This window comes from Phaseolus vulgaris, chromosome 8 (genome assembly GCF_051622355.1).
Source record: "Phaseolus vulgaris cultivar YP4 chromosome 8, ASM5162235v1, whole genome shotgun sequence".
Lineage (NCBI taxonomy): Eukaryota > Viridiplantae > Streptophyta > Magnoliopsida > Fabales > Fabaceae > Phaseolus > Phaseolus vulgaris.
Window position 1 is genome coordinate 52,034,516 of NC_143505.1, and position 18,654 is coordinate 52,053,169.

At 35.0% G+C, this 18,654-nt stretch overlaps 2 protein-coding genes across 3 annotated transcripts; one reads left to right on the forward strand and one right to left on the reverse strand.

The window, feature by feature from the left end:
• The first annotated feature begins 4,041 nt into the window (after positions 1-4,041).
• Positions 4,042-7,761, forward strand: LOC137825692 (uncharacterized). 2 transcript variants are annotated; one of them, XM_068631427.1, is made up of 8 exons: positions 4,042-4,555; positions 5,499-5,649; positions 5,760-5,910; positions 6,017-6,142; positions 6,248-6,328; positions 6,527-6,719; positions 6,800-7,070; positions 7,275-7,761. In XM_068631427.1, the coding sequence occupies exons 1-8, from the start codon at positions 4,355-4,357 to the stop codon at positions 7,544-7,546; spliced, it is 1,446 nt and encodes a 481-aa protein (XP_068487528.1). In that variant the 5' UTR covers positions 4,042-4,354; the 3' UTR covers positions 7,547-7,761. The 2 variants fall into 2 exon arrangements, with proteins under 2 accessions (XP_068487528.1, XP_068487529.1); XM_068631428.2 differs by having other exon boundaries at positions 7,278-7,761.
• A 5,801-nt stretch (positions 7,762-13,562) lies between these two features.
• Positions 13,563-14,348, reverse strand: LOC137825336 (uncharacterized). The gene has a single exon (XM_068631008.1). The coding sequence runs from the start codon at positions 14,346-14,348 to the stop codon at positions 13,563-13,565; it is 786 nt and encodes a 261-aa protein (XP_068487109.1).
• Positions 14,349-18,654: the final 4,306 nt, after the last annotated feature.

The window sequence follows — 18,654 nt, forward strand, 5'->3', positions numbered from 1 at the left end:
CATCATTATTGTTGCTAGCTTCTTCCCTTTTGGTTTCTGAATTCTTACTCTTTATATGCAATGTTGTATAGAAGAGGAAAATAAACTTATTCATAGAAAACTAAGAGCATACGTCTAATTTGTATAATTTTAATCTATTATAAAGTTTCAAACTTTGGAAAAATCACTGGGAATTACAACACCATAATTCATTAGTTACTTAACAATGGATTGAACCATTAAGTAAAAAAAATTGAAAATGCTTTAATAGAGTAAGATTTTGTAAATAAATCAACAATATGTCCAATTAATGAGATGAAAGGTAATGTAATGGTTGAATACCACAAACATGTGTAAAGAACAAAAAATAAGTATGGAGAAATCGATCTTCAATCATGATAAAGTATAAAGTAACTATCAAACTACTACATTGAATATACTTTTCAAATCATACTATGATTAGTTTTATTCTTATTTTTCTTCTTTTTATTATTATTAAGAAGATATCTAAGAATATGACAATGATCATAGTCATGATGTGATATTCAACTTCAATAAAGGAAATGATAAACAATATCTTATGTCTTGCTCTTTCAACACATAAGAGAGTCTCCTAAATAGATGATTTACAACCAATAAAGTCACCCACCAATCACTATTAGAATAAGTATATAATTTTAAAGAAGATGGTAATGGATAGAGAAAACTCTGAAATTGTGTACCACAAATATATATAAACATGTAGAGAATAATTATCCAATGCACTACACTAGGAGAAACAACAGTGACTCACAACACGCACAACATAAGCAATGTGAGGGTGAGTAGTGGTGAGATATACTATATTTCCAACAATAGTACAATACATAATGGGATGAGATAAAGGAACACCACCATAAGGAGTATTTTTCACATTGAGTTCAATATGAGTGTTAGATGTGAGAGTATAAAAAATATGAGTTTGTGCAGAGTAGTGGCAATATACTTAGATTGAGAGAGAAGATAACATCTAGAAAAATATCCAATAAATCTCTAGAAAATAACAAAGAGGACTCAAATCTTTCATCTTAAATTGTTTTTTCAACTGCCATTTTAACTTTACAATCCTACCTACATCATCTCCTATTATTATGATATTGTCAACATATAAAAAGAGAATAATACAATAATGACAAAGTAGTCTTCAACAATAAAGCAAAGTCATAAACACTAAAATAAAATCAAAGAAATGCAATAACTATGGAAAACTTCTCAAACCAAGCTTGAGGAGCATATTTTAGACCACAAAGAACCTTTCTTAACTTACACATCTCCCCTAATTATGAGAATCACATGAAGAATGTATTATGTAGGTCTCCTCTCTTATATCACTAAAGAAAATAGGAGAAGCACAAGAAGAGAGAGTTGAATTTTGTCTCAAAATTCTTTTAAGAAAATTTCGTAAATTATTATAATACTAAGTAGTCGAACGATAGTACATTACAAAAAAAAACATAAGTAATGACAAAAATATCAGTCGCTAACTGATAAAAATCGACCACTAATAAAAATAGTGACCAATTTAGTGATCAAATAATATCAATCACAATTTTGTACATCACTCACTAATGAATAGTGACTGAATTTATAATAAAAATTAGTGACTGATTTTGTGATTGAAATTAGTGACTGAATATGTTAACGGAAATAATAGCTAGCAACGGTACCCGATTTACTGACGATAAAAAACATTTAGTGATCAAATTATGATTACTATTATTTTTATTATATTGTTATTATTATTATCATCATCATTATTAATATTATTATTTATTAATATTAATAATAGTATTATTAATAGTATTGTTGCTATTAAAATTAACATTAATATTATTTTAATTATCATTATTATTAATACTATTAGTATTAATATTAATATTATTATTAATATTATATTTATTAATGTTGATATATTATTATTATGTTTATTAATATTATTAATGTTGATATTAATAATATTATTATTATACTATTATTAATTTTATTAATATTAACATTATTATTATTATTTTAATTATTAACATTATTAATGTTATTAAATTAACATTATTATTATTAATATTATTAATATCAATATTAATTATATTATTATTATTATTAATTTTATTATTAATACTATTATTACTGATATTAATATTATTATTATTCTAATTATTATTAATATTAATAATATTAACATTATTAATTATATTATATTGTATTTATTATTATTAATATTATTAGTATTATTTGTTATTATATTATTATTAATTTTGTTATTAATATAGTAATAATTATTATTGTAATTATTATTAATATTAATATATTTAATATTATTAAAATTATTAATATTATCATTATTATTTTAATAATTATTAATTTTATTAATATTAACATTATTCAACAATGTTAATATGAGTGTGAAATTTGGAAGAGGAAAATATACATAAATTGTCGGGGATTAAAAACTTAATATAGTCACCGATTTTGTGATTGTTTTTTGGATCGATTTTATGATTGATTTGGTGACCGACTTTGTGACTACTTTCTATGACCAAATTTGTGACTGATTTAGTAATCGATTTTGTGACCGATTTAATAATCGATTTTGTGAACGTTTTTTTGACTAATTTCGTGATCAATTTTTTGTTACTAAAAATATAGTCACTATTTCGATCACTAAATCATAAAAATAACTTTTGGATACTATAGAGACCATATGTTTTGGTCACTATAGAGATGTTGCATCTTTCGACATTTACGAGGTTAAACACTCTCTACTAGTTTGTTAAAGGTTGAACACAAACTCTATTCTTACAAAGATTTTGAGTGTAAATAAAATTTTACAGAGTTTCTGCAATAATAAAGACTTTTTTTTTTCTTCTCTTTGAAGCATGTCTTTAAATAGGCTCTGGAACAATGAAGAATGTACCCATTGCAATTCCTTTTTTAGCCGTTGAGTAGCTTTGAACTCATTTTGAATATTTTCTTCTTATTCTATCGTTTGTGGAGCTTGATCATTAAGAAACATTAATTACTTGATAGCTGACACCACTTTTGCATAGTTTTTTACTCCAAATCATGGTAAAATCGCACACTATTTAGGCAGATAGTTGAGCCAAAGTTGAAATATTGCTTATGTTAGGATAGTTGACGAACAATGGAGCTTTGATTCAATTTCCAAGAGATCTTTTATGTAGACTTGTCTTTGACATAGATCTTCTTGATGATAGATGGTGAAGATATTTTCTGCAACATAGAATAAAGCTGAGAATATTATTTAGGTTTATGTTAGTTTAAAGTGTACTTGTAGTTATCATTTGATCATCATCCATGTTTATCAAACGAATGCAAATCACCAACCAAAACACAAGTGTTATAACTCCAACAAAAGTGCAACAACAAGAAAAACCTACGTTTTAATTATAAATCCTTGAGGGTATTTATGTCATATTCTTTAACATGATTGGGTGCAGGTACAAAATTGGGGGGTGTAGGAAGCAAAATCCTATGAAGTTGGGCTTGGGAGATGAGATCCCTGCCGGTCCAGGCTTGTGAACAAGTTTAATCCTGGACTGTTTCTTCCTGCACCTCCATATATTCTTCTGGTACCCTCATACAAAACATGAAAAATACTTTTTTTTATCTTTCTTGTTCCACCCCATATTCTGATTACATAATCCAGAATGATATTTCGAATTATATAATCTGAAAGTTTAGATTTGATAGTAGCTTTCAGATTATGTAATCCGGACACATATTTGAAAAAATGTTTTCGAATTACATAATTCAAAAGTTAATCTCATATTAGAAAAGATTTTCAGATTATGTAATCCGAAAACTAATCATATATATGAAAAAAGACTTTCGAATTATATAATCTGAAAATTAATTATAAATTTAGAAAATGAGTTACAAATTACATAATTCAAAATATTATATAAAAATATTTTTGAAAATAAGAAAATTTATGAATGTGAGAGAAAAAGATATTGAGTGGAGAAAGAAACAATTTTAATCATGTTATCATCGTTACGAAGTTATAAGTGAGTTCGTATTATAACTCTTCAGCATACTCACCTTTTCCAATTTTTCTCCACTTCACAAACGCTGTCTCTTCTCTCTTATATATTATTATTATTATTATTATTTTATTTTATCTGTTTTTTTTTGTTTGTTTTTTTTCAATTTTTCCTTCCAAAATTTGAAAATCAGAAATCAGATCCAAATTCGAATTTGAAGAAGAGTAGTACTTGAGAGCGCTCTCCCAACCCTAAGTCCCCGCTCTCGGTAAATCCTCGCCGGATTCAGAGTTTTCCCGCGTTTGGTGGCGGCGAGGACTCCTTCGCTCGCTCACATGGAAGGCGGAGGGAGGCGGATCACGGTGAGCCCGCGGCCTTGCTGCGGCAGGCGTGTGGTGGCGAAAAAGAGGCCGCGTCTCGTTGACGGCTTTGTCAACAGCGTCAAGAAGCTTCAGCGCCGTGAAATCAGCTCGAATCGTTACCGTGCTTTCTCCATGACCGACGCGCAAGAGAGATTTCGCAACATTCGCTTGCAGGTTTGTTTTGATTCTATATATGAACAGTGAAAACTGAATTTTTGTGCACCAGAAGAGTGATGAATTCGTTCAGACCGACTGAACAAGTTACTGTTAGGAGAAACCTTCTTTTATCATTGTGAAATTTTGGATGGGGAACAATTCTAGGGTTTTTATTTGCAGAAACTGTGCTCTAAATCTCTGGAGTTGCTACTTAAATGATAAGACGAAGATGTTGTTTGTAGTTTAACCGAGTAAGGGACGTGTATGGTGATTTTACATAGGTTAAGGACCAAGGTGGACATGTCGATTGTTTGTTTCCATGTAGTGCAAGAAAGCATGTGGGCCAAATTTATGCTCTAGGAACAGAAACTTAGGTTAATGCGGATGAATGACTACTTAGGTCAGTGTAAATGTGTCCGAGGTCAAGAAGGGTCATTACTAGGGGAGCAAGATGTATATACGTATACATGGTGGTTTTTTTGTTGTTTTATAATCCAACATTTGTTATTTACTCAATGAATGCTATTTTGTTTATAAGATGTCCCCATAGATTTGTTTTGTGTTATCATCTACTTTTGAAACCACTCTATTTTAATTTGTTGGATGTTGATAAACCTATTTGATGGGGAATCAAAAGGCGTATGTTGTAGAAAATTTTCTGAGAGAATATATAATGGGATATATGGTAGAAAACTACTTTATTTTAGTCATCACTTAGGAAGCCAGAGAAATGTATATTACAAAATTTGATTTCCAGTGTTAATGCAAACTTGTTGTGTTATTTTGTTTGTGGAAATTCCTCATATATTTGGGTAAAGCAACATTTGAAATCACTCTATTTTAAACAGTTGGATAATGAGGAAACTATCTACCTCCTGTTTTCTCTAGTGAGACGTGTACTTTGCTTACTATACCCATTTGTCCCACTTCTTCTGACGGTGTTTTATGGATCTATTTATAGGAAGAATATGATACACATGATCCAAAAGGTCCTTCTTCGACTGTTGTATTACCATTTCTGAGAAAGAGGTCAAAGATAATTGAGATTGTAGCTGCACGGGACATTGTTTTTGCACTTGCACAATCTGGTGTTTGTGCAGCATTTAGCCGAGGTAGTTATTATAACTGGTTGCTGGTGTGTGTCATACATATTTAATATTATATCTTAATATGCTTGTTACATGATATATGTTGCTTGTTTCCATTGATTGCTACTGTGCAGAGACTAATGAAAGGATATGCTTCTTGAATGTTAGTCCTGATGAAGTCATAAGGAGTTTGTTTTATAATAAAAATAATGACTCGCTTATCACAGTTTCTGTCTATGCCTCAGACAGTTATAGTTCTTTGAAATGCAGAAGCACAAGGATTGAGTAAGTATAGCACTATTACTTTGTAACTGTTACCCTTGTTTTCTATGCATAACGAAAGAAAGCCTTGGCCTGTTGTATGCTAAAATATCTGTTTTTCACTATCCAGATATATACGAAGGGTCAAACCAGATGCTGGCTTTGCTCTTTTTGAATCTGAGTCATTGAAATGGCCAGGTTTTGTAGAGTTTGATGATGTAAATGGGAAGGTACTCACATACTCTGCACAGGATAGGTAATATTTTGTTCTAATGCATTTGTATGGTGATATAATTGTATAATGTTTCAAAGCTTCTTCATTGTTATAGATATCTTTTTTATAATTATTTTTCCTATACAGCATATACAAGGTGTTCGACCTGAAAAACTATACAATGTTGTACTCCATTTCAGATAAAAATGTACAAGAGATTAAGATCAGGTATTATTTCCTTGTTCATTTTTCCTTTGACATGTACACAATAGTCTACTGTGGATGTAAGGTTTGTGGTAATTCACTATTTTTGAAAAAATATATTGCATTATGTTTTAGGTTTTGGTAGCATTACATTTTCTTCTTTTTTGAATATTTGTGTAGCCTTTACACTGTTTAACTCTTTGTTTTTTTATTTTTTATCAGTCCAGGGATTATGTTGTTGATTTTTGCTAAATCAAGTAGCCATGTCCCACTTAAAATCCTCTCAATAGAAGATGGTACTGTTTTGAAATCATTCAATCATCTCCTTCATCGGAATAAGAAGGTGGATTTCATTGAACAATTCAATGAAAAACTTCTTGTAAAACAAGAAAACGAGAATCTCCAAATTCTTGATGTAAGTAATTTCATAGTTTGCAAATTAGAATGAGTTGTATACATTTGTATCATTATGTCTGACTTTCTAATTAATTTTAGGTACGGACTTCTGAGCTAACAGAAGTTAGCAGAAGTGAATTTATGACACCATCTGCTTTTATATTTTTATACGAGAACCAATTATTTCTGACATTTCGAAATCGAACCGTGGCTGTGTGGAACTTCCGTGGAGAACTTGTTACTTCTTTTGAAGACCATCTCTTGTGGCATCCTGACTGCAATACAAACAACATATACATAACCAGTGACCAGGATCTCATAATATCATACTGCAAGGCTGATTCTGACGATTCACTTTCTGAAGTAAATGGTACTTTTCTTCATTTTTATCCTGCCCAGTTGCCCTCATGTTATTTGTGTTTTTCCTCTTTGTTATGCTTTTTTTATGTCGTTTAACGGAAAGCTGATTTAGCCAAGTGTTTTACATGCTGACCTAATAAACTAAAATGATAAACAGGTTACCAAATCATATATAAAATTAGTAAATTAATAACAAGCTATTTCTCCAATGCAGCAGGATCTATTAATGTCAGCAACATTTTAACTGGCAAATGTCTTGCAAAGATAAGGGCCAGTAATGGCTTTCCCGTGGTGAAGGAATGCAGTTGTGTTGATGAAAACTGCTCATGTAGTGGTTGTAATTTAGGGAAACGAAAGTACTCCTCCAGAATTAGGAGCACAGTTGCAGAAGCCTTGGAAGATATTACTGCTCTCTTTTACGATGAAGAGCGCAACGAAATATATACTGGCAATAGGCACGGTTTGGTTCATGTCTGGTCGAACTAATTTGTTTATTATTAGCATTTATCCATGGTTGTGGTGGTAGTTCTCACTTGATATTAAGTACCTTTGTGATAGCTGTAACAAGTGTCAATTGTATCATTCTTTTTTTGGGTTTTGTTGTCTATCCCTTGGTGGCAGCAACCCTGTATCAAGTGATATTGTATTGGTAGCTCACCACCTTTTGAGCTGTAATATATATTTACAGTGATTCAGTCCTAGCTTGCATTTTCATTTGTAGATCTTTTTTTTCATTCTTTTGATTTGAAAGAAATGAAAGTTATGTTTGTGAATCTAATTGAGGTTTGACCAATACTTAGTTTCTAGAGTGAGGTTAGACCAACACTACTAGAGTGAGTATAAAAATTTGTCTAGTAAGAAGACAACTCTTAGAGAGAAGAGAACTTTGAACTAGTAAAAGTGTTTTAATTGGACATCATTTCATTATTCAAATCAAAGTTAAAAAACATGTAAAAGAGGCTCCTATTTATAGGAGAAAGTTTCTCAAAACCTCTCACATAAGTGTGACAAGTGTTACCACCTTATTGGTGCAAATTCTTTGAGAAGACATGTGAAACATCATGCCTTCCTTGCTTATCTCATGTCTTTCTTGTCTACATTTTTATTTGCACCTGTCTTTTACTTTTTACACTCTACTTTATTTTTTATTTACATTTTTTTTCTACTTTGTCCCAAAATTTCCTAACTATTTTATAGATTTTACAATCTCTTCAGGAAATCTCGATCTTCCTATATCTTCAAGGTCAAATGGTTTTTATTGGACTATGTACTGAAATATGTGAATAGTGTTCAATTTTCTCTACCCATTTCTTTCTTTGGTACTTTGCCTTGTGGGGGGACCTACAGTGAACTGACCTGCTTGCTCACACGTGGTTTGTTAGAGCAGCAGTGTCAAATCTGTGGGGGTAAAGGGAAGAGCAATCAGTAGTGTTATAGCTGTTAAACACTGGCTTCAATTCAATTTGTGTTATTCTGTCTTAACCTTTTCTATTGTTTTTATCCCACTAAGTTGCCAAGCCAAAAAGAAAAGGACAATGTTCTAAAATGAATTGCTTCCATCAAGTGAGAAAAGGACAATGTTCCTAAGTACTGAAACTGTATTGGCTAGTTTTAATTCAAGATTTTAAATTTATCTGAATAGTGCATAATTGAAGAAGAAATTATATTGGTAAACATTATCTGTACTTGGAATATTTTTTTTTGTATTTTAAAAAATAATTAAAATTTGCATAAAAATAATTAATACGACACGTGCATATGTTCCTGGCATGAATCAAATGCCTTTCCCCCACGGTCAATTTTATTGTAAATCTAAATTAAATGGATAATATTTTATTTGGAGTTTTTGCACGTAGAAGTTAACATTTTAGAAACTCCTAACGAAATTTATTAAGAAAATGAGTAATTAGATAGGATTTGATTGAATGGATGTCAATTTAAATTGTATGAATTTGTATTGATTTAGGTGAATATAATGAACTAGTTCACTTCCTGTAAACCTAAACTTGATCAACAATAGTCTATTTGGTTTTGGAATATGTATCTTTTTAATCTAAATCAGCAATAATTTATTTGATTTTGGAATTTGTATTTTTTTAATCTAAATCAACCTAGTTGGTCTCTATTAGCCCAATTATCCAAATAACGTAACCATTTGAAAATCTAAATTTGAAGTAATTTAAGAGCAAAATGTAATAAAAATATAATGAAAGTTAGGTTGTTTGATATCTCAAAAAAATTTATAGAAAAAGAAATATTGAAGTATAGGAGCGACATAAGTTTATAAATTTATTTTTATTTTTTTAAAAAATTAAAAATAAAGTAAAAGATATTTTTTATAGATTCTAGTTAATTACATATTTTCATAAAGTTACAAAATATACTCTAACAATTACTTATTTTTGTCTCTCAAGATAAAAAAAATTAATTTTAAAATATATTTATTAATATAGTGTCTAAAAAATAAGCTATTAGTATAACGGTGTATGTAAAACAAGTTAAAAAATTAGATTATTTAAATTATTAACTATATTAATAATTGATTATATGTATATTTATTATATTATATTGTATACTTATTGTATTATATTATAAGCGGAGTCAAATGTTAATATAAAAAATTTATTGAAAATAATTTTAAGATAAATAATTTTATTTGGATTTAGTTTTTGCATGAGGTATAAAATTTATTAAATTTAAGTTAAAGTTCATCTAATTTATTTTATTTAAAATAATATCAAGAAAATAATAGAACAGAGATGAACAAAATGGAACAGAGATGAACAAAAGAGTAAACTGAAGACAAAATATCTCTTCTTTCTTATTATTCAAATCAAAACAAATGGTCTAAATATACAAGTAGTATGCTCATTATAGGGTTTAACTAAAGAAGGAAATAATCAATAATTAAATACTAGAATCATAACACACACAAATAAAATAAAGGTTATTCACTTCTATAAAGAGAAATAACTGATAATTAGAAAAGACACCCAATTATTATCTTATATAAAGAGAAGAAGCAACTGATAATTAGAAAAGACTCCCAATTAATATTAGGATCCTTCTGTAACTCTCGTATATCCCTTTAATACCCCGTCACAAACTGGAGAGCAAATAATGATGAGACCCAGCTTGGAACAAATATTCTTAAAAGATTGAGGACTTAAAACTTTGGTATAAATATCAGCCAGTTGCTCTATGGTGGAAATGGGAAGCAAATGGATGAGACCCTTCTTTAATTTTTCCCTGACCACGTGACAATCTATTTCTATATGTTTTGTACGTTTGTGAAATACTGGATTTGCTGCAATGTATCTTGTTGAGTCATTGTCACAGTATAAAAGAGATGGTTGCTCATAAGGAACTTTGAAATCTTGAAGAAGATAAGTTAGCCATTGAATTTCACATGTAACAGTGGTCATTGACCTGTATTCAGCTTCACAAGAACTCTTTGATATTGTTCCTTACTTCTTTGATTTCCAAGATATGAGAGAATTTCCAAGATACACACTAAAACCAGTCACTGATTGTCTTGAATCACTGCAGGTGCCCCAATCACTATCACAAAAGGCTTTGAGATGAACATAAGTAGTGGAAGAGAAAAATAGACCAAGACTTAAGCCCCTTTGATATATCTGAGAAGTCTAATCGTTGCATTATAGTGAACAATTGTAGGCTTAGCAAGAAACTGAGAAAGTTGTTGCACAGAAAATGTTATGTCAGGTCGGGTATTAGTGAGATACATAAGCCTTCCAATCAATCTTCTGTAGGCTTGAATATCTGTGAAAGGAATACTTCCAGTAGAAGAGAATTTCTCATGATTATCAATAGGAGTGAGTGCAGGTTTGCAGGCTAAAAGACCTGCATCGGTTAATAATTCCAATGCATATTTCCTTTGATTTATCATTATTCCTGTCTTACTTCTTGCTACTTCTAGACCAAGAAAGTATCTTAAATTCCCAAGATCTTTAATCTTGAATGTCTGATTCAAGGCTTGTTTGATTCAAACAATCTCTTCTTTATCATTTCCTGCCAATATTATATCATCCACATATACCAATAATGCTGACATTCATAGATTGAGTATATCCCATAGAAAGCAAAAATGATGACATTTTGACAAACCATTCTCTGCTGGCTTGTTTAAGGCCATATAAAGCCTTTTTTAGTTTACAAACTTTTCCTGGTGGAATAGAAGTCAATCCAGGAGGAGCAACCATGTATACATCTTTTTTCAAATCTCCATGTAAAAAGGCATTGTTTATGTCTAATTGTTTCAATTCCCAATTATAAATAGAAGCTAAAGAAAGAAGCAACCTTATGGTGGTCATCTTTGCTACTGGAGAGAAAGTATCGAGGTAGTCAATGCCTTTTGTTTGTGTATATCCCTTTGCCACTAACCTTGCTTTATACCTTTCAATTGTTCCATCAACCTTATATTTTATTTTGAATACCCATTTGCAACCTATGGCAGCTTTGTTCTGAGGCAGAAGAGCAGTCTCCCAAGTTTGATTTGACTCTAAAGCAGATATCTCACATTGTATAGCTTTTCTCCAACAATCATGTTTCACAACTTCAGAATAAGTGTTTGGCTCAACATGTGAAGAAAGAGACATAACAAAAGATTTGTAAGAAGGTGATAAATTGCTATAAGACAAAACAGAATTCAAAGGATATTTAACGCTTAAAAATGTACTGGAAACATTAAGATTACAATGATAATCCTTTAAATACTCAGGTGATTTTTTTATTCTTGTGCTCATTCGGACAGATGGATCTGATTCAGAACTTTGTTCTATATCATGATTTTCATTGAGGTTTTGGTCTATATGGGAACAATCTTCTTCTGAAACCTCAATTTGTGACTCACAATTATTATCACTGCTATTTTCAACATTATCACAAGGTGCAAGAATGACTTATGATGGCTGACTTAAGACAAATTGATCTCCAGCAAACAAAATTTGATCATTAACGTCGGGATTGTTAGTTTCATTGCTAGTATCTTGAACCCTTTGGTATGGAAAAACATGTTCATAAAAGACAACATCCTTAGACACAAAAATTTCTTTTGATTGAATATTCAACAAAATATATCCTTTTGTCCCCCGTTGAAAACCGATAAAAACACATTTTGATGCTCTTGGATCAAATTTTCTTCTATTTGTTGACAAGGTGCTAGCATAACATAAAGAACCAAACACCTTTAATCCATTAAAATTTGCATCAGTTTTAAAAAGCATTTCATGAGGAGAATAATAGTTTAAAACAGGTGTGGGAAGCATGTTTATAATATGTGCAACATGTATCACAGAATATGACCAATAAATTTTGGGTAAATGAGATTGTATCATAAGAGCTCTTGCTACATCTAATAAATGACCATGTTTCCTTTCAACTATACTATTTTGTTGTGGAGTATTGACACATGATGTTTGATGTATTATTCCTTTACTGACAAAAAAATTAGTCATGAAAAATTCAGTTCCATTATCACTTCTTATTATTTTTATTGTTGTCTCAAACTGTGTTTGAACAAAAATAACAAAATTTTCCAAAACCTTAACGACTTCAGATTTTTGTTTCAAAAGAAAAATCCATGTGTACCTCGAATAATCATCAACTATGGTCAAAAAATATTTATGACCATGAATTGATGGTATTGAGTATGGTCCCCAAACATCTACATGAATCAAATCAAAATATTTTTTTGATTTAGATGTACTAATAGGAAAAGAAAGTCTTTTTTGCTTTGCAAAATGACAAACATCACAAACAAAAGATTTGTTATATTTAACAAAAGGAAATTTATTCTTGATAACATCAATACATTTATTTGAAATATGACCTAATTGAAAATGCCAAAGGGTTTCTAGATCACTAGCACTAACATTAATAGTATTGATGGTGTGTGTACATTCAATGGGTTTAATTTGAAATTTCTGGTAAGATGGGATCCTGAGTATATAAAGTCTATCTTGCGTCTTAGCGATTCCAATCATTTTCATATTTATTTTGTCCTGAATGTGACAACCATTATAGTCAAAGGTAAGAACACAAGATAGTTTATCAATCAATTTTGCTACGGAAAGAAGATTAAAATTGAAGGAATGTACAAAACATTGTCTATGACATGATTTTGATTGAGAAAAACACTTCCAGAATAATTGGCAATGACTTGATTTCTATTTGGTAATTTGACATAAATAGGATCAATTTGATGATATGAAGTGAAAGAAGTTAAGGATGAACAAATGTGATCAGTAGCACCACTATCAATAATCCAAGAACTAAACGAAGAAATAAAATTATTACCTGTTTGATTGGAGGGATGGGAGGGAATAATAGAGACTTGATTAGAAGCATTGCCACTGGATTTGGTCTGTTGTAAAAAAGCTAACAATGTTTGATACTGCTCAGGAGTAAAACCAATTTGTTGAGACTCCACTTCTGACTTTGAACCTTCATGATTCTGCTCATTATTATTGAAATTTGTATTCTAAAAAACTGCATTAATATGACTCTGATCATGATTCTGATTTTTGAACTTGAAATGAGGTGGAAAGCCATGCTTTTTATAGCATGTATCAATGGTATGTCCTGTCCTTCCACAATGACTACAAATTTTGGAAGTATATCCTCTTCCATTGCTTCCTCTTCCGTATCCAGCACCTTTGCCATAGATTGTAGCATTGTTTTTATAACCTCCTTTACTAGTAGCAATCATTTCCTTGGATTGATCACCAAATATTTGCCTCTCTTGTTGTGTAACAAGAGAGCAAACTTTATTCAAGGATGTCAAAGGGTCCATCAATAGAATTTGAGTTCTCACAGTCGAAATATTATCATTTAGCCCCCTTAGAAATTTGACAATTTGGTCTTGTGTTTTATATTTAGAAACATTCACAAGAGTATTGCATTTAGAGGCACATGAAGAAGCGGATAGCGGGCGGAAAAGATCAAGTTCATCCCAAAGAACTTTTAACTGAGTGAAATAGTTTGTAACAGTCAACCCACCTTGTTTAAAAGAAGAAATCATCTCCTGGATATTAGAAATACGAATCATGTCTCCTTGTGAGAAACTTTCCTTTAAATCATTCCATATGTCAAAGGCATTGTCCACACAGATGATGCTCTGCGCGAAGGATTGAGAAACAACCTTGAGAATCCACGAAACAACCAACATATTGGCTCTCTGCCATGTTGGAAACAATGATTTGGTACGATTGGGAGCTTCTATAGTTCCATCAATGAAACCTATTTTGTTCTTTGAAATTAGGCTCATTTGAAACGAATGAGACCAATGATAATAATTTGGTCCCTCAAGAATAATAGGGAAAAGAAGGATTATCTGATGAACTAACATGGTAAGGTGAACTAAGATCTTGTGAGGGATCATCAACTTCACCCATGAATAAATGTAACAATCAGAGCTCTCATACCATATTACAAAATAGAACAGAGATGAACAAAATGGAACAGAGAAGAACAAAAGAGTAAACTGAAGATAAAGGATATGAGAATGAATATCTCTTCTTTCTTATTATTCAAATCAAAACAAATGGTCTGAATATACAAGTAGTACACTCATTATAGGGTTTAACTAAAGAAGGAAATAATCAATAATTAAATACTAGAATCATAACATACAAAGATAAAATAAAGGTTATTCCCTTCTATAAAAAGAAATAACTGATAATTAGAAAAGACACCCAATTATTCTTTTCTATAAAGAGAAACAACTGATAATTAGAAAAGACTCCCAATTAATATTAGGATCCTTATGTAACTCTGGTATCCGTATCCTTTAATAATGTTACATATTAATATAAGTATTTATCAGATTAATCTGTCATAAACATGATAAATAGTATAATTTTAATAAAAAAAAATATTATTGTTCCTACTAGGGAGATGGGACCTAGAGAACTATTGAACTCTTCTTCTTCTTCCTTCGGTCGGGCAGGTGACCGGGTGATGAACTGGGATTCTTCTCGTCCTCCTGCTTATCCTTCGGCACGCGGGACTCGGTTGTCGGGTGAACACCGGATGGTGGGGGTACCTGCGAAGGCACTCTGACGCTCAAGTCAGTAAAGCGGGTGGTTAGCTCTTAGGTAGGTGAACAGTAATAATGACATACCTTACTCCTTGGAATGCGTGCTATTTATATTATTCTAATGGGCCTACCTTGTTGGGCCCGTTTATCGGGGTGGATATCGCTTAGGGTTGCATTACCTAATTCTTGATGATGGATTAGCTTTACTGATCTCGGTTTGAGCGTTAATTGTAATGGGGTTCGGCCATCGGCCAAATTCTCACGGTGAGGGTAGGCCATCGGCCAAATAACTGTGGTCTTCGACCGTCTCAGTTAAGTCTCCAAAGGTCTCGGCCAGTCGGTCTGTCGGCCAAGTATACAAAGGTCTCGGCCTATCGGCCGTTCGGCCAGGTCTCTAAAGGTCTTGACTTCTCGGTCTCTCGGTCAGGTTGACTAGGCATCGGGCAGGCAGGTGGGTCCCGGCCTCGCCCAGTACCGGTACACTTGCCCCCCAGGCTCAAGGGCAGATGTGTTAGATATGTCCGATGAGTCTTTGATGATGGGAGTCGGTTGGGCTCCCTTGGTGGTGCGGTCGTTTCGTTTTTCGAGGTGTGACTTGACTAGGCGACGTGACATGACCTCAGAGGCGCGACGTGACGCGCATTGATGAGGGGTTTTTTTGGGCGGGGGAATTTGTGAACCGTTAGATCTGAGATCTAACGGTTGAGATTGATACGACGTTTCGAATTCCGAGGCCCATGGGCCCTATATATAGGGGTCCACCACAGCGTCGCATTCTTGTAACTTTTATTGGAGCGAACTGATAGCCGAGTGCCCTCTCGCCCTTAGCTCTGATAGCCGAGTGATCCTTCGCCCATACTTCATTTCCCAAAAAGGTTAGTCATGTCGAGCCAGTCTCGGCCTACATCCTCTTCATCTGGTCGAACATCTTCTCCCTCCGCCCGTCCAATGTGTTCCGCTGGCCGTTCGATTTCTCCTATCGGACAGTCTTCCTCTTCATCCTCTTCTTCTTCTTCTTCTTCTTCTTCTTCTTCTTCTTCTTCCACCGGCTCCCCGTCCGTTGGGTTGGTCGAGGGGTCGTCCCCGGTGGAAGTTGTGAGGGAGGATGATTCGGCGGTTGCGTGTGATCGGTCGAACTCTCCTCCCTCGGCCATACCGCTAATGGACTTTAGCTAGGTGGATCCTAACGTGGTTGAGAAATCCTCCACATATAGTACTGCGGAGTGCGTGGCCGAGTTCTTTGTTAAGAACCCAGCCTTAAAGCCGGGCGGCCACTCTAGTTATTTCGATGTTGTGCCTTGTGGGCCAACTGAGAGAGTGTGCATGGGGCGACCGGGTGACAGTCCCCCTTTCTTTTATATGTATATTTGTTTCTTTTCTGACCTCCACGTGTCCTTGCCTTTTGACACGTTTACGATGGGCGCTCAACGTGGCGCCCACCCAGGTTCATCCGAATACCTGGGCGTCCCTTCAGGCCTTCCGCCTGTTATGCGACGTAATGCGCCTTCACCCTTCTCCCTCTTGTTTTCTCTGTTATTATGCCTCTCACCCTGCCAAGAAGGCCTCGTGGCATTCATTGGTTGGGCGGACGGGTAGTGTTTTGTTCGACCTATTTGCCGGCTTCTACAAAAGATTTAAGGAGCGTTTCGTTAAAGTCATCATTCGGCCGGAGGCGACAGCCATATTTTTTGACGAGTCCGGTAGATCGAGGTTCCCTCTCTACTGGACTCGCAAGCCCTGCGGCTTCAAAGAATGGCCGAGGCCGACAGAGGGTGCCGATGAGATGGAAATTCTTTCGCTCTTTGACACCCTCCCGAGGAGGCTCCCATGTCGGACGCTGGTAAAGGCTTATGCCAAGCCTGGGCGTTGGGCGGCCGTTCGGGGTATGGGTTTTTGTTTTGGCGTTTAGTCGGTCCGTTGGTCGTCATCTTTCATCGTTCGGCCTTTATTAACTTGTGTTTTCTTTTTGCAGAGACCATGGTGAACGAGCGACCAAGTGCTGTTGGCGTGCTTGACAAGCACCGACAGAAAGCGGCCGAGCGCAAGGGTCGCCGCAGCTTGGAGGTGATGCCTCCGGTCAATGAGGTGGCGGCCCAAACCAGGGAGCGGGCTGGTCCTTCCCAGAAGTCCAAGAAGAGGCCGAGGGAGGGTAGTAACGTAGCAACTACCGTCCGGTCGCCTGGCTCGATGCCGATCCCGCCTCCTCCTCGTCGAGAGGCGGCCGAGGTGGCGCAGCTCTCTCCTCGCTCCCGCCCGGGTTCATCTGGGCCGACCCCCTTTGATCTCTTGGGGCGCGGCCATCAATTCACACGAAGGGTTCGTGTGGCGCTCCCCGATGAGTCTCGGGAGTCCCTCCAAGGTGTCGCCCCGACAGAGCTCTTCAGGAGTGGCCTCGAGCTCGTGTGTCGCTCGGTCGTGCTTTTCCAGCACGGTCTCCAGGGGCAAGACCGACACGTGGAGACCGTGTCACACTTGGAGCATCAGCTCTCAGAGGCCACCCAATCCTTGGAGCAATCTTTGGCTGCTAACGCTGATTTGACAACCAAGATTGCCAAGGAGTCGGCCGATAGGGAGTTGGCTCAAAATGAGGCTGCCGAGGCGAAGCGGCAGCTTGAGGCCGAGAAGAGGAGGGCGGCTGCTGAGGTCGCCCAATTGAAGGAGTGTGCCGACAGAAAGCTTGCCGAGTCGGCCGCTGAGGTACTTGCCCTTCAAACTGCCAAGGCCAAAGTCGAAGCTGAACTCGACGAGAATTACGACGAGGCCGAGGAGTTATTGAAGCAGTGCTTTGAAAGAGCCGTGCGTCAAGCGCACGTGCTATATGGAGGGCCGCCGGCTGCTGGGGAGTTCGACCTTCATTGTGAAGTCTATCAGGGTCGGATCATGCCGAGTGCTGAAGTGGCGGCCTTGACTGCTCGAGGGGCTGAACCGGCCAGGACCGAAGGAGGGGAGGCCGAGGTTCAGGGTAGGGAGGCTGAGGCCGAGGAGGGTGAGTGCATTGAGGTGCAGGACTAGGCTTATACCTTTGGCCGGGTTGTGGCTTTTTCCTTCTTTCTTTAAGCATCCTCCAAGGCCGGGGCGTGGCCTTCTTATTTTGTATTTTGATGTATCGCCCAGTGCTTTTATTAATATATCGTCCAGTTTCTTTCTTTGTCACTTTGTATTAACAATTGATAAGTTAACCAATCGATCTCCCACTGGTTCGGGCGATCGGCCAAAACTTACGAATGTATACGAGCAAGTAAGACCTTGGGCGATCGGCCATGAACTGCGATTGTTTGAATTCGAACAAGTAAAATCTGGCGATCGGCCAGTGATTGCGAGTATTAAGCTTGAGTATGTAAAATATGGGCGATCGGCCGCTATTTGCGAATGTTGGATTCGAGCAAGTAAATATGGGCGATCGGCCGTCAATTGCGAATATTGAATTCGAGCAAATAAATATGGGCGACCGGCCGTCATTTGCGAATATTGAATTCGAGCGCGTAAAATATGGGCGACCGGCCATTAATTGCGAGTGTTAAACTCGAGCAAGTAA